Source organism: Eulemur rufifrons, chromosome 15, assembly GCF_041146395.1.
Source record: "Eulemur rufifrons isolate Redbay chromosome 15, OSU_ERuf_1, whole genome shotgun sequence".
NCBI lineage: Eukaryota > Metazoa > Chordata > Mammalia > Primates > Lemuridae > Eulemur > Eulemur rufifrons.
In genome coordinates this window covers 56,968,153-56,995,490 of record NC_090997.1, presented here as the reverse complement: position 1 = coordinate 56,995,490, position 27,338 = coordinate 56,968,153, and the positions used below count along the sequence as shown (strand labels likewise).

At 31.5% G+C, this 27,338-nt stretch overlaps 1 protein-coding gene across 5 annotated transcripts in view; it reads right to left on the bottom strand.

The window, feature by feature from the left end:
• The window catches only part of GRIK2 (glutamate ionotropic receptor kainate type subunit 2), a 611,565-nt gene that overhangs the window by 15,587 nt on the left and 568,640 nt on the right, over positions 1 to 27,338 (bottom strand). For 4 of the 5 annotated variants that reach the window (XM_069487353.1, XM_069487354.1, XM_069487355.1 and 1 more), the window contains one exon: positions 15,489 to 15,714. In XM_069487353.1, the coding sequence (XP_069343454.1) occupies positions 15,489 to 15,714 (226 nt within the window). The remainder of the gene's footprint in view (positions 1 to 15,488; positions 15,715 to 27,338) is intronic. The other variant, XM_069487357.1, reaches the window with a different exon arrangement.

The window sequence follows — 27,338 nt, the reverse complement described above, 5'->3', positions numbered from 1 at the left end:
AAAGTTAATATACTTCATTTTGAAGTTTTAATATGATGAAATAATATAGGAAATATAATCAATGATGGTAAGTCATTGGCATATTTACTTTGCCGTTCTGTCATTGACTTAGTTCAAGTATTTTTAAAAGCAACAATAATTCAACAAGGAATTATTACTTCTTTGATATATAACTTGATGCTCTTTAAGAAGCACTTTTACACAGATGCTAGTTAAAATAAAATGTGGACTAAAATTTTAGTTAGTTGGAAAATCGCAAGGATACAATGATATCAAAAAACAAAAGTATCTTTCATCCTCCTTGTGACATGAACAGCCATGCACTTAGCTCTAATGAAGTGAATCGTCATTAATTAGATGGATAGAGCCCGACTCCAGCCTCAATCCATATGGTGGTAAGCAAAGAACTGATGGCATTGACTGTCAACTGTGAGAAGCCGAGAATTCACACTGTGAGGTTGCCTCTCGGAAAGAAGTGCATTTTTAAGAAGTCTCTAAATTTGATTAGAAAACAACTGAGAAAATTATAAGTGTGTCTATTATAACATATATTATTGCAACTAAAAGGCAACCCTTAAATGCCTATGGAGGCAAATAACCATAAGTGAATGAAGCAAAGTAGACAAAAATATTTGGAAAACTGCAACATCCAAAGTAGATAAATGCCTTTAGTTTCAGTTTTATTAAAACCCCGTAAGAATTTCAACATCAGGTGGCCATATGTTTTAAAAATTCTCTATATTTAATATGTGGACAAATTGGCCAGGCGCAGTGGCTCACACCTGTGATCCCAGAGCTTTGGGAGGCCAAGGTGAGATCACTTGAGGCCAGTAGCTGGAGACCAGCCTGGACAACTTAGCAAGACCTGTCTCTACAAAAAATTTAAAAATTAGCTGGGCGCGGTGGCCCATACTTGTAGTCTCAACTACTGTGGAAGCTGAGGCGGGAAGATGGTGTAAGCCCAGGAATTAAAGGTTACAGTGAGCAACCAGCCACTGCACTGTAGTCTGGGCTATAGAGCAAGACACTGTCTCTTGAAAATTAATTAAGCAAGTAAATCCTTTTTAAAAAACATTTAAGATAAGCCAAATACTTCTTAGATCCGAATTTGGCTTTTTGATCTTCACTATGAAATTTCTGATCTTTGTTTTTATATTCTTGTTCTCAGTGGGATTTTCTTTGGTTATTTAAACATATTATTCATATTGACAGTAATGGATTATTATTTTTTTAAATGCTCTTTTACAAGTTGCCAAAAGATTTCATTTACCAAGTAAAAAAGTTCTAGCTTGCATAAGAAGAAAGAGACAGAGGAAGGAAGGAAGAAAGAAAAAAGTAGCGCATAGGTTTACTATTAATATTAATACATAGTGAACATACATAGTGAAACTTCTTAATATGTCATATGGATAAGACTTGAAGCTCTAAATGAATTTTGAAAGAAGATCTCAAAGAAGGTACAGAGGCAGTTTCAAGTGACATACAGTGACAGTGTATGGATGGATGGACATATAGAAACTACAAATGCACCTCTCCATAACTTACACATTATGAAACCATAGCTCAAGTTGCATTTTTCTGTAGATTCTTTCTCATCTACTGCTCCAAATGCCTCATGAAGCATCATCTCATAAGAATTCACATCACACTTCAAATGAAACACATCTCCACAACTAGCTTTCAAGTCTCTTTGCAAGATACTTTGGGGGGGTGGGGGACAAGAATTATAAAAATTATTTAAATATATTTTCATGCTAAAAAAATGAAACTGTTTTTTGAAAAAAATATAAAAGTACATATCTTTTGGTCTTCCCAATAGCACCCAAAACCTTAAACATTTTGTTAAAAGTCTAAGGGGCTTACTGGGTATTGCTATTGTTGATAATAACAAATCCTCTCTGGCCACTTCACAAAGGACCTGAGTTTCCTTTATGTTATATTTCTTGGTTATTCAGATATCATGATTATATTATGTGCTAAGTATGACCTAGTATTAAGTCTCAGCCTGATACTAGTTGCTTCCTGTAGTCTGAGCAAATTTTTTTAAAGTAGAATACTTAATAATATTACGTTTCTTCTAGCTTGTCATTACTCCAAGATGGTGTGCAATTCTTGTGGGTATATGATTATACCATAATATTTAAGCATATAACATTCCAGGGACTTGCCCCAAATAACTTTAATAATACCTTAATTATTCCTTTTCTTTGAAAAAGTTTAATCTGATAAATGTTTGCAAGCCATACACCTAAAAATTTGAATGTCTTTAAATGCTGACTTAAGACTAGACTACCTGTCAGTGGTGGGTAAGCAGCGATCCATCCTTCACCTATTTCATTCAGCATTAGCACAATGCTTAACCCATAGTAAGCGTTCAGCAAATGTTTTTTGAATGAAATTATGAATTCAAAAAATGATCAATTATAATATAGATAAAATATGTCACATTAGAATTTCAGTATTGGACAAACAGAATTATTTCAGACTTCTAGTACTGACCACCTAAAATAAGTTAAAGTGAAATGGACTGAAGTTGGAATCACCAACTTTTATACTTAGGTAACAGTTCCGCTGGCAATGTTAAGTTTTATGAAATGGCTCCCTATTTTCTACACTGCAATGAGTACTGGGTGCACTAAAGGCACAAGAAATGTATGCTTTTAGAGACATAGCTCTTCTTGCCATTTTTTCCATGATCAAATCTACTAAAAGGGTTGGAATCACACCACGTTCTCTTTGAAACTTTTTGTCAGTCGTAGTGAGTTTTATAATCTTTTAGGACACTTTCTCTCCCATATTTGTTTCTAAGAAGTGCTAAGAAAAATTTTATATTTAAATTTCAGGTTAAAAGTTGTATTTTTATATTTCAGTTTGATGTTTTATTTAGTCAATAGTACTGTTACAAAATGTCATAATACCTATGTTCTTTTCTATAAAACTTATCTTTTTATAATTTAAAAAATAATTATTGTGATTACTTCATTAATATTTATTTACCCCGTAGGCTATACATTCAATGAGGACAGGAGTAGCGTCTGTTTTGTTAGTATAATGGCATGAAATAAGCACACAATGTTTATTGAATGAATGTGTGCATAAAGTAACATAATAATTAACTAAACATGTATCATATATGCTTACAGTTTATCTTCATTGATTTGAAATCTTTTTTTAATTTCAAAATATTAAGGGGGTACAAATATTTTAGGTTACATGGCTCACTTTTGTACTGCTTGAGTCCCAGCTAAAGATGTGCCCATCACCCATATAGTGTCCATAGTACCCATTAGGTAGGTTTTTGCCACTTCTCTCCTCCTGCTTCCCTCTGGATGATTTCCACTGAATTTTACTTCCCTCTGTGCACATGTGTGCCCATTGGTTAGTTACAATTTAATAGTAAGTATATATGATGTTTGTTTTCCCATTCTTGAGACACTTTACTTAAGAGAATAGTCTTCATTTCATCCAGATTATTGCAAAAGGTGTTAATTCATCTTTTTATGGCTGAGTAGTACTCCATGGTATACATATACCGTATGTTATTAATCCATTCATGAACTGATGGACACGAGTTGATTCCATATCTTTGCAATTGTGAATTGTGCTGCAATAAACATTCAAGTGCAGATATATTTTTAATCAAAAGTCTTTTTTTCCTTTTGGGTAAACACCCAATAGTAGGATTGCTAGAATGAATGGTAGTTCTACTTTTAGTTCTTTGAGGAATCTCCATACTGTTTTTCAGAGTTGTACTAATTTGCAGTCCTACCAATAGTGTATAACCATTCCTTTCTCTGCATCCACACCAGCATCAATTTTATCTGGGCTTCTTAATAAATGCCATTCTAACTGGGGTAAGGTGATGTCTCATTCTGGTTTTAATTTGCAATTCCCTGATGATTAGTGACATTGAGCATTTTTTCAAATGTTTATTGGCCATTTGTCTTTCTTCCTTTGAGAAACTTCTGTTCACGTCTTTTGCCCACTTTTTAATAGGGTTGTTTGCTTTTTCTTGCTGATTTGCTTGAGTTTGCTGTAAATTCTGGTTATTAGCCCTTTATTGGATGTGTAGCTTACAAATATTCTCTCCTATTCTGTAGGTTGTCTATTTGCTATGTTGATTATTTCCTTGGCTGTGCAGAAGATTGAACTTATAGATACAGAGAGTAGAATGATGGTTAAAAGGCTGAGAGGGGGAAAAATGGGGAGATCATAGTTAAAGAGTACAATATCTCAGATGGGAAGAATACGTTTTTTTGACACCTATTGCACAGTCTGGTGAGTATAGTTAATAATAGTGTATTGTACATTTCAAAATTGCTAACAGTAACTCAATTTCAAATGCTCTCACCACAAAAAATGATAAGTATTTGAGGTGATGAATATGCTAATTAGCTTTATATTATTCTACATTGTATTCATAAATTATAACATCACTTTATACTCTATAAATATATATATAACTTAAAAATTTTTGATTTACAATAATTTTTTAAATGTAAACACATCCTACTTAAAGGAATTTGCAAATACTGAGTATTTATAAATACTCAGGAGAATATTCAGGTATGTAAGATCACAAAGGGAGATTTTATATGAGACACATAAAATGTATAAATTAAAAATTTGAATGAGAGTATGTGTTTTAGACAGTTGCCTTTTATTCATTTGCTGGAATAAAAAAAAAAAGAAAATGAAGGGTAAATGTTATCAGCCTATAATGAAACAATCAACTATTTTCACTGGTTCTGACATATTTCATACATATTAGTTAAAAGTGATTGGCAAAGTAGATTTGTTCTCATATGTTTTGTGCATTAAATAATAAAACTAATGCCAAGTATAAAAATATAAATAATTTTATCCTATAAACCCTGCCTTTCTTATGATTTTGGCATCTACACAGTAATCATTTGAATAGTGGTAGAAATAAATATGCCAGGAATAATTTCTTGACCGTGATATTTTTGTTCCAAATCTAATATCAAATCTTTATGAATGAATTATAAAAGTTGGATCATTTTAAATAAAATTATTATCCTAATTAATCATTAAAAACCTCAAAATTAAGAGAGAGAATAACTGTTTTCAAGAGAGTGTAATACCTGTCCTTTAAGGTAGAGCTCAATCCCATATCCAATTTTGCCTGCCTGCTTTAGTCTTCACTGAACTCCACCTCTCTGAGTCACTATATAACAGACCGTTTGTTTATGTTCAGTTTTGTAGTTTCTCTATTTTGTGTTAAATTTGTTTTCCCATATCTGTCTGCTAATATTTATACTTTTATATTCATTATTTTATACAGGTTGAAGAATAATAAAATTCTATAGATTAACCAAATGCAAAGGAAATATATATATATCTTTAGAGATGATTCTTCTCCTAATACATCTTGGGTTCTGTTTCCTAAACACTCAAGACATGTTTGGAGAAGGAAGATCATTTTACTTGTTTAGATAATGCCCTACAATAGGAATTGTCTCAACTTTATAAAGTACATATCAATCTCTTTTCACAAAATGATGGTTACCTAACTATAATATACTGATTGGCTGAATGATAAAACCCTAGATAGATTCTATTAGGAAAAGGTTTTTAATTGTTAACCAATTAAAAATTTTAACAATTAAAAACCATATTAACACCTTGTTTTATCTACAATATATTCACTATTTCTGAATATATAGAAAATAGACAGTTTTAGAAAGTTACAAATAACTTAAAGACCACTAATACATTCTTTCAATCATTACAGAGTATTTCTTCAAAACACTCCTTTAAAATTCTTTATGGTACATATGTTCCGATCCAAATACTATACATATAATATGCTCAATCTTTATCATAATCCAATTATGTAAACATGTTTATGCTTATTTATAGATGAGAATACTCAGTCTCAAAGAGGCTAAGTAACTTCATCTAGTACATCTATGACAACCTGGTGTAACAGGGATTTGCTCACAAATCAGCTATGAAAGCCACATACTATGTACAGCGTCCTAAGGATATGCCTGTCACACGGGGCCAGCAGATGCAAGGCATTTGTCTTTGCGTTTCAGTACTTAAATATTTTACCCCTGTGCTTTGACTACTTTTTTTCTAATAAGAGCGATTCATTGATCTTACCTAGCTCTGCTAATTCAAGTATGATTGTCTGGTATAATTAGTCTACGGCTAACTAATCTAAAATTTAATTTGAATCAATGGTCTTGGAGTAATAAACACAAAACGCTAAATGAATTAAATGATCTAATCTTTGTATATAAAATCTATCAGAACTAACTCTGTTTTTAAAATAATTATCCATCTCTGCATAGTTTGGGTACAATTTGGTCACCATTTACAATATTAATGACAGCTGTTCACAATGGTGCACACAATTCATCAAATTTGCTCTTGAAGCTTTCTAGATTCTATCATGCAGAGACTGTTGAGGATGTCTGGGGAGCAGGCATAGTTTACTGAGATGCTCATCTGTTTTTAGTGATGACATGTAATCTAGACTTTAACAAATATGCCAAGAATGTACAGCTCCTACAGGTGTAATTTGACTTTTTTTGTTTAATTCAGTTTGTGCAAATTATTACATCTAGATTTAGCCTTGCAAAATCACTTTACTAACATTGAAATTGTGCTGCTTAAGCAAAGAAAAAAATAGAATACATTTTAATGGAAGGGTTGACCTGCAGAAAGATGAATAATTTGCATCAATTTTTGTGCATTATGTTAAACTAATGAAGACAAATGCATTCATTTATTTCAGTAAGGCTGAAAAACTGAAGGCCAGCAATTTTATGCATCTATAATGATGAATATTACAGTGCTTATTATATGATGAATTGTGAATGTTAGAAATGGATGGTGAGCAAAACAGGGAAAAAACATGCTTCTCATACTGATATCTATTTTTATAAGCACTGGCATCTGCCTCAAACAAACACCATGCCTTCTCTGATACCAATTCTACATCTCTTACTTCATCAAATAGTAAGAAATTTTAAGAAACACAGAGAATTTCATGCATTTAGCACTAGAAAATAGAAGTGAATAAAAGAAATTTCATGTTGTTTATATGTCAAAGTGGTGCTTCTACAATAAAAAGTCAATAATACAACACATTGTTACATTTCTTACTTTAGATTGATTATGGGTAATGATATAATAATGAGATAAAAGTTGCTTGGAAATTATTAATAGGACTACTGCCATTTGATATTCATTATATAAAATTGTTTTAAAAAATTAGCTCATAAAGGTAACACTACATTCAATTATTAAATAAGAATATAATATAATTAAATTAGCAAATATGATAGAAATAAAATGTATATAACAGTTTGTGTGTGGTAAAATTATCTTCAAATTTAATTTTAATATTAAAGGGCATTGTAAATATATTTACTTCATCTTTACATTCTTCATGTATAGCACATATTTCAGTTATTTTATAAATATTATATTTGTAAAATATGTATTTGTGAAATATATTTGTAATATATATTTATACAACTTATTACAAATATTATATAACTAATTTATTTTGGATTTTGTCCACAGAAATAATTACTCACTGGCTGTGAAATAACTGTACACTGCTTGGAATTTACTATTGATTTAATCCCGTAAGTAAAATGGGAACAGCTGAGATTACAGCAAATTCAATCGACAATATGCACAAATGAGCCCAATTCCCTCTATTCCCTTCTCAGCTGCCACATACATCACATATGTTATTAAAGTCATGAGAGAACTGACAAATGAAAGAAAAGTGCCACTAGCTCGTTGCTAAAAATAGAAATAGTTTTAACAAGACCGTTCAGTCATTTTATAATATTTCTACCAAATTGAATAAAGCAAAGCAAAATAACACCAACTGGCCCTAATGGATGTTTTTTTAAGGACTGCTGCTTTCCCACCAGCTCATGAACTGCTGAGTCTGCCTAGTCCTCAAAGTGCAATAGGCACTCAACGTTTGAAAATAAGAAACCAAGGAAGCTTTTAGTATGTACAGTCAGGAGAGAGGCAATACTGCCAAAAACGCCATTAAGAAGAAATGCTCTCGGTTCAGATAAATAGATTTTCACCTATAGTGAATTAAGAGACAAGACTGCAACTGCTCACACATTTTAAACATTCCTTAATGAAACTGCTATGATTTGCTTTATGCTTTTACCTCACCCAGAGCTTTTTTTAAAAAAAAAAATAAAAATAACTATTCTGAATGAAATAGGAAGCTCAGTTGACTTACTATGACTAAGGAGATCTACAACTTCAAAAATCTACCATACAATAAATGTAACATTAAAAAACATTGCTGCAATGGGGAAAACTATGAAAGGATTTAGTGTCACCCCAGATTTAATTAAACTAGCTAAAGCTTATTTAGCATTTACCTTCACATCATTGTTGATTGCTCCACTAAGATATTTTTTTTGTGTAAACAGAGCTTCGTTAATTAAATAGCTTATATCTGAATCATTCAGAGACCACATAACACACTTAGGGCAGTAATCATCACACTCAGAGTGATGAATGATGAGGGTGAGACCCTAGATGAATCACACAAGAGGTATGACAGGCTAAGAAGAGGAATGCATGTTTTACAAAAAAGAGGGATATTTATAATTTTTAAAATTTGTTTCTGATTTCCCACTCCAAAAAAGTCATGGTATTTTCTGTTTTAATCTCCTCACCAAACACATATGCTTCCATGGCAATATCTCAAAATGTGAGCAACAATAAAAGCAACGAAAAGGAAGTTCCTCTACTTGATGACACACAGAATATTGGTAAATCTGAAATTTTTACTATGGATTATAGCTCCTGAAGATATAAATGCAAAATACTAGGGAATTTCTTGAACTGATCTAAATTTTCCAGAACCTGATCCCATACTGTTCTGTTTTGAATATATTTATTTCATTAGCTCTTGCTGAGAAAAGAGCAAGAGCCTCAAATGATACTTTACATACCCAAATGAACTCTTTTTTTGGTTTATGATTAAATAAAATTTTAAAACTAAGAAAATATAATGTATCATTTATAATCTTCTATATGCCTGGGCAATGATAATATAGAAGGCAGATGCTAATTAAACAGTTGAGAAATGCAGATTATAATGCTGGTTGAAAAGTCTATAAAAAGTCAGAATCTCATTCAAGTACTGGATTGTGTGTCATTGTGTTTATTAATGACAAAATAAATATAAGTATTTCATGAAGCCATATTCCTACCAGAGGTATGAAATACCAAATCATAAATTACTACCTAGAACCTTTTTCTCTGAAGTAAAGTATCTCAGGGAATGATGTGTGCAATGTCTTTGATATATATCCTACCACTTTGATAAAGTTATATGAGAGAGTTAAAACTCATAATGCACTGTCTCTCAAAGCCATTTTGATTTTATGTTATGTTTTGAATGAATAGGATTGTATTCACTAAAGTTAAGGATTTAATATTATCAAATTAAAGAGAAGAAAACAAGCTATATGAAAAAATAAACGAAAAATATATTGCAATGTCTGTAAGAGAACAATTTGAATATTCATTCCTTGAACTTAAAATATTGTGTTCAAATCTGTTTTATTCAGAATTAGGCTTAAAACAAAATATATATTAAAGGTATGTAATGCTTTATTTAGAAATAATGAGACTTTTTAATACATTTAAATTCAATATATTTGACAATGAAAATAAAGAAGAATGGCTTAAAATTTTTCATGTCAAAATATTAATTTGACCTTTTGAATTTTTATTAATATGTACTGATAATTTTATAGTGAAATTCCTCATGAAAGTTTGACACTTACTGAGCTGCTCCCTAAATTTTTTAAAATTTATTTTAATGAAAACACTAATATACTACATATTACACCACCCTAATCTACACACTACAAAAAAATGATTCCACCAAGCAATATAATCCAAATCAACTTCTGTAAATTTCTCATACAAGTGCCCTTGCCAACATCAATGAATATTTTCCATAATAACTCAGCATTCTTCAGAAGGCCAAGTGTTGATCTGATCAGCCAAGAGTTAAACAGATAAAAAGGAAAAAAACATCTACATCCTCAGGCTTATAGTTTAAATTTATTTTATTGTCCTATCTTATCTATAAGATAAGCTTAAAATTAGAAATGTTCTACCTAGCATTTTCCCTAATTTAAAAAGTTAAATTAAAATACTGTTTATGAATCTATCAAGAGTTTAAATGGCCTTAGATTTTTTTTTATTTATAATTGACACATAATTATAAATACTTATGGGACACAGAGCTATGTTTCAATGCATGTTCACATTGTATAATGATCACATCAGGGTAATTAGCATATCCATCACTTTTAACATTTATCATTTTTTGTAGTAATAAACTAAAAATTTTCTAGCTATCTTGAAATATACGAAACATTATTATTAGCTATAATCATCCTACTGTATAATCAATTGTATTAGTAAAATAAGTCAACACCTTCTAACAGTGTCAGGGATAAGGAGGAATCAAAATTATTCATTGTATGATTTCAAAAAACTATAACAGAGAAGTTCCTTGGAACTGATTCAACTATTATCTTTCTTTTTTTTTTTAAATAGTTTTCACATCTGAAACATCACAGTGAGTTTTTGAGACTTGTATAATGTACTATATTGATTTATTTTTCGCAATCATTTCCTAAGGGCAAGACAGTATGGCAGAGACAGTTCTGGTACATTGGTATATTGGATTCACAAAACAAGCAAGAAAACAATTGAAAACTCAAGTTTTGCTTACTCTAGTTTCCTAACATTAGTCAGCAATGTTCTCTAAGAGAATATTGGAGTTGCCTAATATATTCAATGTTTGGAACTTCAAAAACACAACATAAAGTTATCAAAGAGTAACCTGATATAAATCCACAAAAGGAAAGGGATGGACATGCGACAACTTTCTCCTTTTTTTAAGGAAACATAATTTGGATAAAATTTTTCAAAAATTTTGTTAACTTTAAAAAACAAATAGAAGATTTGGGGGAACAAACTCAAGTTTCAGAATATATATTAGGTACAAGCCAAAATTGTTTACTTTAGACATTTTGATATGAGTACTATTATGTAACTCTCCATAATAAATAAAAATATTTGTGACATATGCCAATGTTCTCATATATCTTCTTTAAATCTTATGCGATTCTTACTGCCATGGATTACTCAGATGTATTTAATGAGGTCATCACATTTAATAATGTATTATGCCATGCTTATCACTACTTCTAAAAGTGATTTGTTTTCTCTGTTTATAAATCTTGATGCATCATCATATTTTCCAGATACAGAAATCATTTGTTCAACAAATAGTAATTGAGTATCCATGGGGTACCATCTCTGCTGTGTGGCTTACAACGAGAGACAACAGCAAAAGAGAGACAATCTCTGCCCTCATCCATATAACACAAACTAGCAAAGGATGGCAGTGATATACAAAAGTCCAATTCTTTCAGAAACAACACTTTGTGGGGTAGGGGTGGATAATGAGAAATTAGTTAATGGGTACAATGTATGTTACTTAGATGATGGATATCCTAAAAGCCTTGACTTTGATCACTACACAATCTATGTATGTAACAAAATTACACAGGTACCCCATAAGTTTGTACAAATAAAAAAAATGAAAAAACAATAATAAAAACTAAAACATTAAGACAAAAAAACACTGAAATATCTGTTTGTTTACTTTAGTTCTTCCTAAATGATATACTATAGGACAATGAGTTCCTAAAAATCACTGCTTCCACCTCTCAGAACTACATTAAGAGTGTGCCTGATTTTTAAAACATGTTCTAAGACATCAGCTAACCATATTTCTCCATGTGGTTTGTAGCCCAATTTAGACCAAACTCTGGGAATATGTCAGGCACATTTGCCAAATTATTATAGGTTTAGCATTTAAATGGAACTCAGTGCAATCCTCTTATTTTACTAGTTTAAAAAAAGAAACCTAGAGGCCATAAATTGCAAGTGACTTGTCCAAGAACACAGTAAGTGGTCAGGAGAACAGAATATCAGTGTGTAGATGATACATGATGATATTAACATATTATCAGTCTCTATCTTAAGAATATATAATTCTTCACCAAAAGAGTATCTTTCAAAAATTATTAAAGAAGTTATGCATTACAAATTCCAAGTAAGTGGTGCAATAACTCAGGAAGTTTCTGGTTTCAGTACGCAATTCTTACTAAGGGAAAGAGCCATATCTGACCTAACTAGTGAGAATGCCAAGGTTAGAGCACCCCAACAACACACAACTAGGGCAATAAACCTAAGCCTTACTGGGGATATAATTTAAAACATTTTGACAAAAATATGTTTCTCAAAACTATAACTGTTAAAACTTAATCATTTTAATATATGCATCATATATTAAAACTAGTTGTCAAACTTTTGAATGTATAAATAATATAGGCATGACAAGGACCAGGATTTGATAGGTCCTTTCCTGGTGCAGGCAATAAAGGGGGTACATTTTCTGTGGAGAATTTAAAAACAAAATAGTATCAATTATCATGTCAAAGATAAAATATTCCTCATTCAAAAATATCTTTTGTTGGTCTAAGTTCTAAATAATATTATTGATATTTAACAACCCAGCCCTTATTGACTTTCAAATTAGCATATATTTGTCTCTTATCCTTTAACAAATGCTGTATTATACTGGAAAATTAAATTAGAGAATTCCCATTATACCGCTGACCCCCCCAGTTCACGTAGGCTCAGTTACACATGCCACTTTTGGCAGTAAGAACTCAAGTTTTGTTTTTTCATTCCTACAGTGACTGTGCAATCATTCCTTATTCTGAATCTACTGTGTAAGTGCAGTAATATATATTATCACAGAAATTATTGTCTCAAAATTTACTCAAAGCCAATTCAAGATATTTTAAACCATAATTAATTTCATATGATTTTATCAAATATAATGGAATTTAATGTTAACATTTTTGGTGAAGTTGTTATGGTAGAAAATCCTTGGACCTTTTAGACATTTGAAAGTTGTCAGAAATTATCCCAAAGAACCAAAGACATGTATATTATTGTAAATTCTGGAATTTATTATGAAATCAAATTTTTATGAATCTGTGGTCAACTTCCTAATATTATGTATCTGTTAGTTTCTTTGAAAGAAATTATTCAAAATTAATAGGAAATAATCAATGGAGCAAACAGACAACTTACAGAATGGGAGAAAATATTCACAAACTATCTGATAAAGGGCTAATCTCCAGAATCTACAAAGAACTCAAACAAATCAGCAAGAAAACAACAAACAACCCCATTAAAATGTGGGCAAAAGAAATGAACAGAAGTTTTTCAAAAGAAGATAGACAAATGGCCAACAAACATATGAAAAAAATGCTCAATGTCACTAATCATCAGGGAAATACAAATTAAAACAATAATTAGATATCACCTTACCCGTTACAGTGGCTTTTATTAAAAAATCCAAAAACAATAGATGCTGGAGTGGATGCAGAGAGAAAGGAACAAATGCTTGTACACTGTTGCTGAGACTACAAATTAGTACAACTTCCATGGAAAACAGTATGGAGATTTCTCAAAGAATTAAAAGTAGACCTACCATTTAATCCAGCAATCCCACTACTGAGTATTTACCCAAAGGAAAATAAGTCATTTTATCAAAAAGACACCTGCACTCGAATGTTTATTGGAGCACAAATCACAATTGCAAAGATGTGAAATCAACACAGTGGGTTGATCAGTTCATCAATTCATGAGTGGATTAACAAAATGCGATATATGTATACCATGGAGTATTACTCAGCCATGAAAAGCACGAATTAATGCATTTTGCAGCAATTTGTATAGAACTGAAGACCATTATCCTAAGTGGAGTATCTCAATAATGGAAAAACAAACAGCACATATACTCTCTAATAAATTGGAACTAACCAAGGAGCACACATGTGCATAGAGGGAAGTAAAAGTCATTGGAAATCAAGCAGGAGGAAGGGGAAAAAGGAGGGTCAAAAACCCACCGAATGGGTACAATGAACACTATCTGGATGATGGGCATACTTATAGCCCTGACTCAAGCATGACAAAAGCTAGCCATGTAACAAAAACGTTTGTATCCCCTTAATGTTTGGAAATAAAAAAAAGAAAGAAAAGATGTAGTATACACTATCTCAAAGATATGTTTTTTAAAGATGAAAATAAAAGTGATTAATTAAAAAAATAAAGGTTCTATGGATAGAAAAACAAATGACAGGGAATATAGGTAATTATATATATATATAATAATAATCAACCAAAATCTATCTTTTAATAGCCTAGCATTTTGGTTTTCCTGTTTTTACTAACAGACAAAGAAATAAAACAAAGGGGAAAGTGTCCATATGGGAAAAGATTAATAAAATTGAGTGAAGACAAATTGATAAATCTGACTAAAATTCCTATTACTAATAAATAAATAATTATTTATTCCTCTTCCTCTTATTTTTCTTCCTTCCTCTCCCTTTTCCCTCTCCCTTCCCTCTCCCCCTCCCACTTCCTTCTTCCCTCTTCCTTCTTTTCTACCTTCACATCTTAATATTGACTAACTCCACTGCCTCCCTATTATAATAGCCCTGTGATTACATTGGAACCACGTGGTTAATACTGAATAATTCTTCCATCACAAGATCCTTAATCACATTTGCAAAGTACCTTTTGCTATGTAAGGTAACATATTCAAAGGTTCTGGAGATTAGGACATGGACATCTTTGGGGAACCATTATTCTGTCCACCACATGTACTCATATACTGTAATAGTTTGTATTTATTTATTTTTGGCACAAATATATACTTATTGATACATGTTTGCACATGTACATAACCAAAATTTTCATTGTTTTTTCCGGAAATTATTATGCTTTATTTCATTTCATTATTTTGACTGAAAATAATTTTGTCATATGGAAGAAGGGGAATATTAAAGATAATAAACCCTGGGTGTTAAATGTTAGATTATGTTAAATATATCATAGATAAATGGTCTGTTATTAATATCTTCCTTTAAATGAAACAATTACAATAATATTCATCGGAATCAATTGTGCCTCACTCTTTTAGTTAACTCTCTAAGTCCAATACTATATATAAAAGCCACAAATTAAAAAAAATAAATTGCTACAAAAACCTTACTGTATTCATAAAACATTTTTTTAAATGTAAAATTGAGAAGAGAAGGCTGTGGATTTTTCAACACCGATACAGTAAAAATATCTACTGACCATTTTGATAGATATTAATATTATTTTTTCTTTTTTATTTATTTACTTAGACGCATAGGTCCAAATGGTTAGCCTGCATTTACACAGTAACATAAGGCAGCAGGGTGCATTCAGTAAAAACAAAACTTCTAATGGCATATGTGGAAGCACATATCCCTTTCCCACAGTAACTCAGACTAATGAACAAAGAAAAGTGGCTGAATATAACCTACCCATGGGAGTGCCAACGCCGTAACCTTTGGAGTCTATAAGGCCGCCGATCTGTGTCAGGTTACAGTTCCGCTGGGTAACAAATTCGATGGTGGTTGACTCCATTAGGAAAGCATAATCAGAGGTGAGAACTCGCTGAATTCCTTCTTCATTACTTTTGACCAGCACTGACTGCCTCCTGCTACTCATAAAGGCCCACATTTTGTCATACGTGGATATTTTTGATTTCTGGGGGAAAATGAAATATATTTTGATCATAAGAAAGGTATTCCTTAGTTTCCATGTGGTCCTACAATATTTAAACACAATAGATCATATTTCATTTACTCATACATGTTAGAATTATATTACTAATAATAGGGATACAAAAAAATCAAAATCCATATAAACAGTTTCTCATAGAAATTCCTCATATTTCCAAGTATAGTATAGATTTATTTAATTAATGTATTTTAAAAGTGTTACTGTTCAAGAATGCAACTAGTAAATCATAGAAAGTAATCAATAAAAGAGAAAACAAGATTAATAAGGATAGTACTTTGTGCTTGTATCTTGCATGAGTATCTCATGTGTACAATTTTATTTTTTAACATTACTATAACATCAAATTTGGGAGAGAGAGACACTGGACACAAATCGACACTGTAAGACTGCAAGAGTTTATTTGTTTATCTCCAACTTGGTTGACACAGATGTCACATTAACCCCCAAGGATACACAAAGGTATAGGTTGAAGAGATGAGGGGAATTTGTTACAAATAAGAATGTTACAAATAAGGATGAGCACATTTCCACTGAGAAACAATCTGTCACCACAGAAGCTCTTTTAGCCTGCCTCAGGACAACCAGAAACCTATTATTCAGGTCTACCAAATAAAGATTCCTGGACCAATAAAATTGAATAGTTTTTATATCCAACTGAAAATTCTCAATAGGCCTTTACTAGGATTTCTTTACTATACAAAGAAAATGGGTTTTGTTCAGAAGGCACTGTTAAAACATAGACATGAAAAAGGTTAGCATCTGCTTATTGAAAACTCACCTGTGAAACACTTATCTTCATTTAATTCTCACACAAATACAGAAAATAATACTGAAGCTATAAACACAAGAAGGATATTCATCATACTGGTTGCACTGTCATAAAAAGTCAAAACTATTTTCAAACAGATAGGCAATCTCTTTTACAAATTAAGTATGTTTTTATTTCTACATGTGCAAGGATATTAATATATAACCTCTACTTCTTCTATTGTAGGTGCACAATAACACTGAGAAAAATCTGGATACTATTTCAATGATAAAATGGGAAGAAATGACTTATAATTTACTGTAAAAAATGTAAAGGTTTAATGAGTGCTTTTTGAAGACAAGAATATCATCAGAGCTAAGAAAGAGTAGAAATGTTAACCTTTTCTCTCTAGAGAAACACTAAAACCTGCTAAGAAGTCAATGGCTCAACATTTGAAAGAAAGCAGCTAAAGCACCTTTCTTTCAAATAAGATCGATAGCATCACATGTTTAGGAAGATGTGATCAAATGTCATTTTATTTTCTAAGTAAAATAATGAAATCTTGGGACTTAAAAAGGCAAATTCAAGAAGTATTTAAGTTTATGATGAAATTCTTATTGAGATCATTAAGACCAATAATCAGAACTTGGATTGTCTCATTTATCTGTCCAAATCAGTAACACAATGAGGATTGCTAGAACAAGTTCACTTTCTTTCCACGGTAAAAAATTTTTCCCTAATATTTTGGATAAAGTAGGCTAAAATATAAAATAAAATAAAGCTAAGAACTCACCTGTAGATTGAAGAAATTTTAGGTGAAAAAATAAAAAATACATCATTTTTGATTTAGTGAACCTATGACTAATAGTAGAAAAACACAAGTCTATAAATGATCATGAACAAAATTGGTATAATCAAACTAACTGCCTACTCATTTGACAACTTAAAGGAAACATCTTTAAAGGACAATGACATAGTTCCATATCATAACATGGGTGTACTCTCATGAGGCCAGAATCAAGCAGATAGTTAAAAATGTATGTAAGTTACTATTTTTTACCTGTAGTGGTTGTAAAATTGTCTAAATTCTTTTCTTTGTTTCAGTTATAAGAACATTAGCAATCAATATATCTTATAGTTTTAGTTACTTGATTTCTACTTCATGATATGTCCCATCCATTGATGAGTTAATTTTAAATAAAACTTGAAGACTAGCATTTTGTTCCAAAGAAAGGGGAGACATAATGGTTACAATGTCACTAATCATTTCAAAAGTATAATTATATTTTTCTTTTTTAAATATTAAAAGTAGTACTTTTTAATTTAAACACCATTTAGAGAACATAAATAACCTAAAAGTAGATAATTATGTTTTATAATAGTACGTGAATGCATCCATTGTTAATATTTTGCTGTACTTCATATGGTAAAGATATATCAAACTTTTTTAGTACAATTGAAGACAACAAACTTTTAAAAATATTGCTACTTTATCCTTTATAGATGTATATACTTTATTTATTTATTTATTTATTTTTTTGAGACAGAGTCTCGCTTTGTTGCCCGGGCTAGAGTGAGTGCCGTGGCGTCAGCCTAGCTCACAGCAACCTCAAACTCCTGGGCTTAAGCGATCCTACTGCCTCAGCCTCCCGAGTAGCTGGGACTACAGGCATGCGCCACCATGCCCGGCTAATTTTTTGTATATATATATTTTAGTTGTCCATATAATTTCTTTCTATTTTTTTTTTAGTAGAGATGGGGTCTCACTCTTGCTCAGGCTGGTCTCGAACTCCTGACCTCGAGCGATCCACCCACCTCGGCCTCCCAGAGTGCTAGGATTACAGGCGTGAGCCACCGCGCCCGGCCAAGATATATATAGTTTAATTTTAAATTAATATGAAATGTATTATTTTACTTTTAAAATATCGGATCTACAATACTAACCTTTCAGTGGCATAATAAGGATTTTATAAAATATATTTTCCTTTAAAATTCTATCTTCCATGGTTATTTAAGTATCTTTTATTTGTTAACTGCTTATTTTCAGTAATCTATAGTCTATGATTTTAGTACAGCTTCATTCATCTTCTGTCCTGTCTAGAGAAGATATAAACATTTCTATTATTCTTATAATTGCAAAATATGTTTAGATAGAAAATACAATCAAATTGTTTTGATTCACATAATAAATGCAAAAGCCTAACTTAAAAAATATGATCATCTGTTTGTCACACACCAGGCACTGGGTACCTGGAGGTCATATCTCTAACACTCTTTCTCTATGATTTGTTCACCTATTTATTGCTGTCGTTCATTGACCATAATTTTCAGTTTAATATAGTTACTTCTTCACATCTTTCAATTCTGGTAGTAAAACACAATTCTTTGAGGAAAGGATATTGGAGATATGACTAAAAGACATCACCACCCTTGTAGGCTTTTTGGGGGGGAGAGGGGTGTAATAATTGCTTGGTCACTCTAGAGTTCTACATATAGATTCAGAAAGCAGAAAGAGGTCATTTTAGAATTTTAAGTATGGCTTTTTTTCTGACTTTTATTACCCTGCATGTTGTAAGTGTTAAATGAAATAGGTACCACTAGCTTTTCTCTCATTTAATCTCTTTTGAATAGAGGTTAATTATTATATTTATATGATGCACATTGTTCTTCCCCAGAAATGTCATAGGAATAAATGAAAATTTCTAAAACTGAGACCTATTAAGCCATTCAACTTATAAAACAAAATAAAAATTCAGGACCTTCAAAATTTTTTATGCTAAAGGCAAAAGTTAAGAAGTGAAAGCCAACTCCCCTAAAATGACTGTTTTTCTTCTGGTGCATGACAGTTGCTTTCTGATCTTTGTGTTGAGATGTTATACATTAACCAGATTTTCTATTCTTTATTCAAACCTAGACTAAATTACATGAAGATAGAGATCCTGTGATTGTTACCTCTTTATGATAGGATGTTTTTAAAAAGTCTTTAGAGTGCAACTAATAGTAGCTAAATATAATATCTGCATGTTAGCCTTTGTATGGAAAATATTGTAATTCTGTTGAGCACCTCCATTTTGCCTATATAGATGATCCTCATTTTCCCCCATATTGGCAGCACTGATCATCATTCTTTAGTGTAGTTCTACTTCCCTGATGGCTGCCCTCACAATTTGTGCTGGAATAAACTCTCTTTAAAAATTATTAATAGATTCTAACTCTTTTGATTATTTTAGGTTGGCAAACGTACCTATCGCAACAGAGAATTGAAAAGGAGGGCTAATTGTGAACATTTCTTAACAATTTTATTATTTCTATTATTATTTGTTGTTATTATTTTAGTAATGAAGGGGATATAGTGAATCACAGGTTTAAAAACAAAAATACGCATAGCATGAATTTTTCTGAAAGCCTTAAATATATAAATGGCTTATAAAATATTTGAAAAAAGTATTTGAAACAAACTTCCAGACTAAATATAATATGAAGCTTAGGATGCTGTTTTCTCTATAAATATGACCACTCATAATTAACTATTAATTACCTTCACTTAAGGAATATGTAGATAATTTCAGAATAATGTAGGGATGAGTCAGACATAATTATCAATAGTTTTATGTCTTTATTAATGTAATATATGTTTTTATGAAGGCCACTTAGTGTCTTTGAATTTCTGTTTACATAGTAGAATGTATGTGTCCTTGCCAAACTCACAGACTTGTTGGGAAGATCAGATAAGACACCATATGAAAGCACACTATACAATAGTAAGTTATTTTTGTAGTTCTGATTATTTTTTTAAAAAGAGAGTATACTACTAACAAATGCTTATGTGTTATTTTTCTTAAAAATACCAAGAACTCTGGCAAACATGGTACATTGAACATTGAACACATTCTCTGTTTTCATCATAGGAGAAGTGAGAAACCAAAGCAGGTATAAAGCCGATTGGGGATGAAATCAGATTTTAAAAGATCACTAAGACTTCTATGTGGAGAATGGATCATCAGTGGGCATAGGAAGACTGTTTAGGAGCACATAGCATCTGTCTAGGTAAGAAACAGTACCTAAAGGGAGATAGTGTTGGAGATGAAGAGACATCTAGAAATTCAAGATATATGTACATACATACTTGTATATATATGGATAATACCTGGTTATTATTGAAATATAAAAAAATAAAGAAGAGGTTTAGGCTGAGTCCTTGGTTTCTAGTTTAAACTTGAATATCACTAAGAGAAGGAGAGAAAAAAAACTTAAAGAAGATCAAGTTTTAGTGAGTTGGAGGTGCCCGAGGATCTTCCAAATGGATCTGTCATGTGAAGTTAGATATGTGAGCCTGGAGTGCATTTTTGATGTCTTATTGTACACAGATAATAAAATAAAGGGAGAGAAAAAAAAGTAGAGGAAGACAAGATGAGTCCTAGGATCAAGGCTTGTGGAATTTTGAATTTCAACAGCTGGCATAGAAAGTCCAGTCTGCAAATGAGATAAAAAGAGTGAACAGAGATGAAGGAAGAAAATCTGGGAGTTGTGGTATTGCAGAAATCAAGGCAAGAGAACATTCAATGAGGGAGTGGTCACCTGTACTGACTTTGCTTCAAACAAACAGACAAACAAACAAAACCAACAAATGATGAGAACTGAATAATTTCCTTTGGATAGCAACAGAGAGTTCCTTGGTTTTATCAGCAAAAACTATTTGAGAGTAATAAAGCACTTAGAAGTCACATCAAAATGGATTAAGGAAGGATTTGGGTAAAGTAAATTGGTGCCAGTAAGTACAAAAAAGAAAAAAAATCATAAAGTAGGATTCTGAAGAAAAGTAGATACAGGGCAGTAGATAGAAGAATGTTTTGGTTTAAGTGAGATTTTCAAAGATTGCAGAGATTTAAGCATGTTTGAATGCCATTGAGGGGATGTTGCAAAAGAAGGACATGAACAGAAACTTTTCAAAAGAAGACAGAATAAGGGCTAACAAACATATGAAAAAATGCTCAACATCTCTAATCATCAGGGAAATATAAATAAAAACCACAATGAGATATCACTTATCTTCAGTGAGAATGGCCTTTATGAGAAAGTCCCCAAACGGTAAATGTTGGCGTGGATGCGGAGAGACAGGAACACTCATACCCTGCTGGTAGGACTGCAAACTAGTACAACCTCTGTGGAAAGCAATATGGAGATACCTCAAAGAGCTACAAGTAGAACTACCATTTGACCCAGCCATCCCATTACTGGGCATCTACCCAAAGGAACAAATGACATCCTATAAAAAAGACATCTGCACTAGAATGTTTATAGCTGCACAATTCACAATTGCAAAGATGTGGAAATGACTCAAGTGTCTGTCAATACGTGAGCAGATTAATAAAATGTGGTATATGTACATGGAGTTCTACTCAGCCACAAAAAACAATAGTGATCTAGCACCTCTTACATTATCCTGGATAGAGCTGGAGCCCATTCTACTAAGTGAAATGTCACAAAAATGGAAAAACAAGCGCCACACATACCATCAAATTGGTATTAACTGACTTAACTGACCAACACATATAGTGCACATATAGTAGTAACATTTATCAGGTGTCGGGCAGGTGGGAGGAGGGAGGAGGGGATGGTTATATTCACAACTAATGGTTGCAGTGTGCACCATTTGTGGGATGGACACACTTGAAGCTCTGACTCGGGTGGGGCAAAGGCAATACATGTAACCTAAACATTTGTACCCCCGTAATATGCTGAAATAAAATCAATAAATAAAATAATAAATAAAATGCCAGAGAAAGAAAGAACAAACAATAAAAATGCAAAGTCCCTTTGACTAATGTCTGCCAGTTTCCTCCACCCCAGTCCCTAGTAACTACCATTCTACTCTCTGCTTCTAAGAGTTTAACTTTCTTAGATTCCACATGTAAGCAAAATCATGCAGTATTGGTCTTTCTGTGCCTGGCTTATTTCACTTAGCATGGTGACTACAATTAATTATACTGTATTGTATACTTGAAATTTACTAAGGGAGTATATTGGAAATGTTTTTATCACACAAAAAAGTGAAGCGATGAATGTGTTACTCAGATTGATTATGGTAATCATTTATATAATGTGAACATGTAACAATCTATCAACATTATACACTGTAAATATATACAACTTTTTTGTCAATTATACCTCAATAAAGCTGAAAAAATAATGCAAAGTTCCTACTGAGTCTTTTTTTTTTCCTACTGAGTCTTGAGTAGAACAAATAAAGATTTAAAACATTGGGTTCACTTCTGACTTCAAAATATTTATATTAAACACACATGGAGTTATACTTACACTGTAAGAGCTATTGTGTAAGAAGAAAATAAGAAACCTCAGCTAGATTTATTTTTAATAAAGCCAAAAGTTGTTGAGCATTCCCAAAATAAAATAGACTATAGGTTCTCAAAGGGTAAAATCAATAGATTGGAGCTGTACAAGTTAAGGATTAGGAATAAAAATGCACTTAAGTTCAGTGAGGAGGTAAAAATAAAATTAATAATCAAATATTTGTATGTTGAATGTGGAAGTTTTATGCAAACTGACACAGAAGAAAGGACATATCAAGTCGCAATATAAACTAAAGATTATAGGTGGACCACTTCTGATAAAGTTTTGCTCAATCTTCTTTGACTATGATTAGTTTCATTCAATGAAGTAGCTAGTGATCACTGCCAAGGGACCAGAAAAAGTCATACACAAGTATTTAGCTGGTGAGCCAAAATGTCCACAGCTTTTGAAGGTCCTCTGCTGCTGTGATTAGAAGAATTGAAGACCGAGACACAATACCAGGAAAGACTCGGGAATTGAGACGCAGCCTGGTCCTTTGCATAGGTGCTGCCAAATTTATTAGGACTTTCCAGAAAATGTATGTCTTAAGTGAAATATGAAAAATAAAAGACAATTAGCTAAGCACATCATAAAATAATTCTCTGTTAGGAAAAAATTGAGGTAATGACAAATTACAGCATAACAGAGAAACAGCTCATATTGAGTGTAGCCAAGTAAAAAGAAAAGTAGAATTAGTGGGGGAAAAAAAAAACATAAAGTACATGTTGTTTTTTCCTTCTTAAATGAGAAAATCAAGGCCATTTCCTAAGGAAAAAAAAATTACCAGTAAGGGAGATAGAATTTATGATATCATGATTTTACAGAAGGATTTTAATTACATAAAAAGATATTAATAAAAACTTTGGCAAAAAATAAAGCATTTCTATGTGTTTTCCTCACAGTTATGTTGTACATGGTAATTCATACAGATAAAGCCAGGAAAATAATTTAAATCATGTCTCAGAGATTTTGCATGGAATGCATATGAAGAACAAAGCACTGCAAAGAGAAAGCATTTTTAAATTTTTATAAATGAAATCATCTTATTTTTTCACTCAACTCATCCTATCTGGTACTGTGAATACTAGATTTCTATTTTATTCCTCCTTTTCTTAATTCTGCCCCACATTAAAGATATTTCTGCTCGTGTGTCACATTGGATGGATTAAGGTGTCAATGTCTAGGAGTGTTTATTTTATTAAAATGCTGAGACTTGTAAGCTGATTTGTTTTTTGCTACATCAGCACAAATCCAAGAAAATCAGTTCATAAGACATAGTCTGCTTATAATAAAGTTTTCATGGACTATGAAACACCAACTAAATGATAAAAGATTCTTGTCAATAATGAATTTAAAAGAATAGGAAATATAACACTTAAAAAAAATTCACAGTTGCCAAATGATTTCTGCTTTAAAAAGAAAACACAATATATGTAAAATAATTTAAGCATATAGCTAATGATTTAAAACTTAAAGATATATTCGCTTAATTTCTACTAGAACACTCAGTAAAGTTTGCGACCTGGAAATTATTTGGCTCTTTGCAAACCTCAAATAACTAAAGGATTTTATGCATTTTTTTTTCTCCAACATTTTAGAGAGAATTTTAGAAATGGTAAGATATTAGTATAACGATAGTGCTTTGTAATTTGTTTTTAATCCTTTCTAAAATGTCATGAAAAGCTAATGATGTAAGGGTTACATTTGTACCACTTGCATAGGTCTTATTTACTCTTACTGGGTGTAACATATTTTGCAAATACAAAGCCATCCTCCTTTTAAAGAATATCTTTGGCTTAAATTGCTTTACACACACATATGAATTCTTTACCTTCGTTCATTTCATTTGCTGTCAAATACAAATTAAAATCTAGAAAGTATCATTTCCTCATTGGACATGCTTTTATAAGTGTTCTAAACTGCCTAAAAATAATTTAAAAAATAGCATTATCACTATCTTTGTAACCTTCCATAGAATTTAGAATTAGCTTTTTAAGTGTGTTTTAGAAAAAAGTTTGTTTCCATGAATAAGATGAAAACTTTTAGCATTAATTTTGTTTTAAATGTCATAACAACAAAGCATTGACAATACAAAGAAAATTGAGTACTGTTTTGTAATGTTTTATTACACATAATACTGGAAATGTTGACTTCAACTTAGACTTCTTAAAAAGTCAGTCAAGTGGTACAACACCCAAAAATTTGAAGTCATGTAAAAAATGGTTTTTTGTGAATAAATTCTTTTGGTTTAAAAAAATAAATATCTATAAATAAATGTTTTATCTCCTAAATCATAAATCTGACAGAATTAGTTTAACTTTGATGTATAAATGAATATGGTAATATTGCTAAAAGAGTAATTTCTGACCATTTTTCATAGACTCAGTGTAAATTTGGTGGTACTTGCCATTTAGTCAAATTATTCCTTTTCAATAAATTTCACATGACCAATTTTGTTTCTAATACTAATAAATATTTGGCTGTAAGTGCTATAACAATATTTCTTATTTTGCTATGAAAAAGTCACATGTAATAGTTCCTAATATGTGGTTTGAGAAAAGCTCACATCAAGGTCTCCCTTAGTAAAGGAGAGTTTGGCTGAGATTTGCATTTTAATTTTTTATTACAGTAAATAAATTACCAACAATACTGGAACATATGTGCTAGGTAAGAACAGCTGAGCCCTATCTGGACTCATCTGACCTTGGTCACTAGGAAATTAGAGTTAATTCAGGGAAACAGGACTGAAGCCATATGTGATTCATATCAAAGGTGATCTGAGTCTAGCGCAGTGATCTGAAAAGCACTCAGTTGTTAGCAAACCTGTCAGTCCTTGGAATAATTCTCACAGTTTTATCTCAAGGTATCTGCAATCTCTTAAAACAGGATATTTGAAAGGAAGGACAATAAAAGAGACAGAATTACTCTTCTCAGTGTTACTGTGAGTTAATAGAAGAATAAAAGAGAGCAGAATGACTGAGCATAATATGATACACAGTATGTTTAAAACCATTTGATGCGGTTAAAGACATTTATCCTTTTTAGCTGAAACAGTATTTGAAAGTTCACTCTGCACCATTCCAAATCCCTCATAAAAAGTCCTCTGTTCATTGCATTTTATTCTTTAAATGAGATGTCTTCAACTTTCTTGATCGAATGTTTCCTTGTATTATAAATAGTAATCATTAATAATATACTTTATTGACATTTAACCAAATTGAAATAAAATCAGGAAAGTTGACCATACTACGTCAATCCAGGATCTTGAATAAACCACAGTTTCTCAGCTCTATCTAATGAAAAGCTCCCTTACCAATATTACCAAAGTGTTAGGAGAAATAAATAAGAAAATTCACCTAAAGTCATTTTGACAAGCCATAAAGCTCTCTAAAGATATCAAGATATATTCTTGTTGTAAAATTTATGTAATCAGTCAATAGATAAACATAGTAACTCTACATGTTATGACTATAGTATATGTTTACTGCATTCTTACATATATGCCTTTGCCATTAAAATAATATATACATTTTTTAGAAATATGGAAACATGCTACCTCTTTTTTTCCATAAAATATTGTCTAATCACCCTTGTAGACAAGAGCACCCTGAGGCTTTGCTGAGGGAGGATCTTTCACCAACATGGCCTATAATGCCAGTCCTTTCAAGGTGAGAAGCCTTAGAGGCACAGAAGTTTTATTTTAAATCTCAACTCATTCCATTTAATAATTCATTTTCTTACTCATTCACTCATTTGTTCTTTCATTCTAATATTTATTGAGCACCAATTTGGTGTAAAGGACAATGCCAGGCACTGGGCATGCAGAGATTAGCCAAAAACAAAACATGACTCTTATCCCAGCAAAGTTTAAAGTCTCATAGTGCATGACAAATAAACTAAGAAATATAACATGGTGTGATAAATTCCATGACAAATGACAGATAAGATGTAACCTAAGTTCATGATAGGAAGTATGACAGAAAGTCAGAGGAAATAACTCTCTTTCCTTTAAGACTTAGTCACACTTTTGCGAGGTCTCTCACTCCTCTCCACAGCTGGCAACTGAAACTCTGAACCATAATTAGCATGGAGGAAATATTTGAAACTCTTAAAAGAATCATCTTCCTCACTCTAAGCCAGCACCTTTTCTAGGGTTTCTAAACTTCATTGGGAATTGGCGCAAATCTCATCAAAATATTTTAAGGATAAGGTATACACATGTACAATGTATACAATATTGCATATATGTAATATACATTAATGTGTAATATGCATGTAATATATATATTGCTTTAAACTTACATATGTTAAAATATACACAAAATGAATGTTTTATTTCTAATAGGAAATAAATGGCCTCAGTTAGGTCCTGGGGGTTTGAGGGAGAAAAAATGAACAGCTCTAACCATATCTCTTTCCACTGGCTGGACAAGCCTACTTGATCACAATCACTAATTTAATATGTAGAAAGTAGTCTATCATTATATCA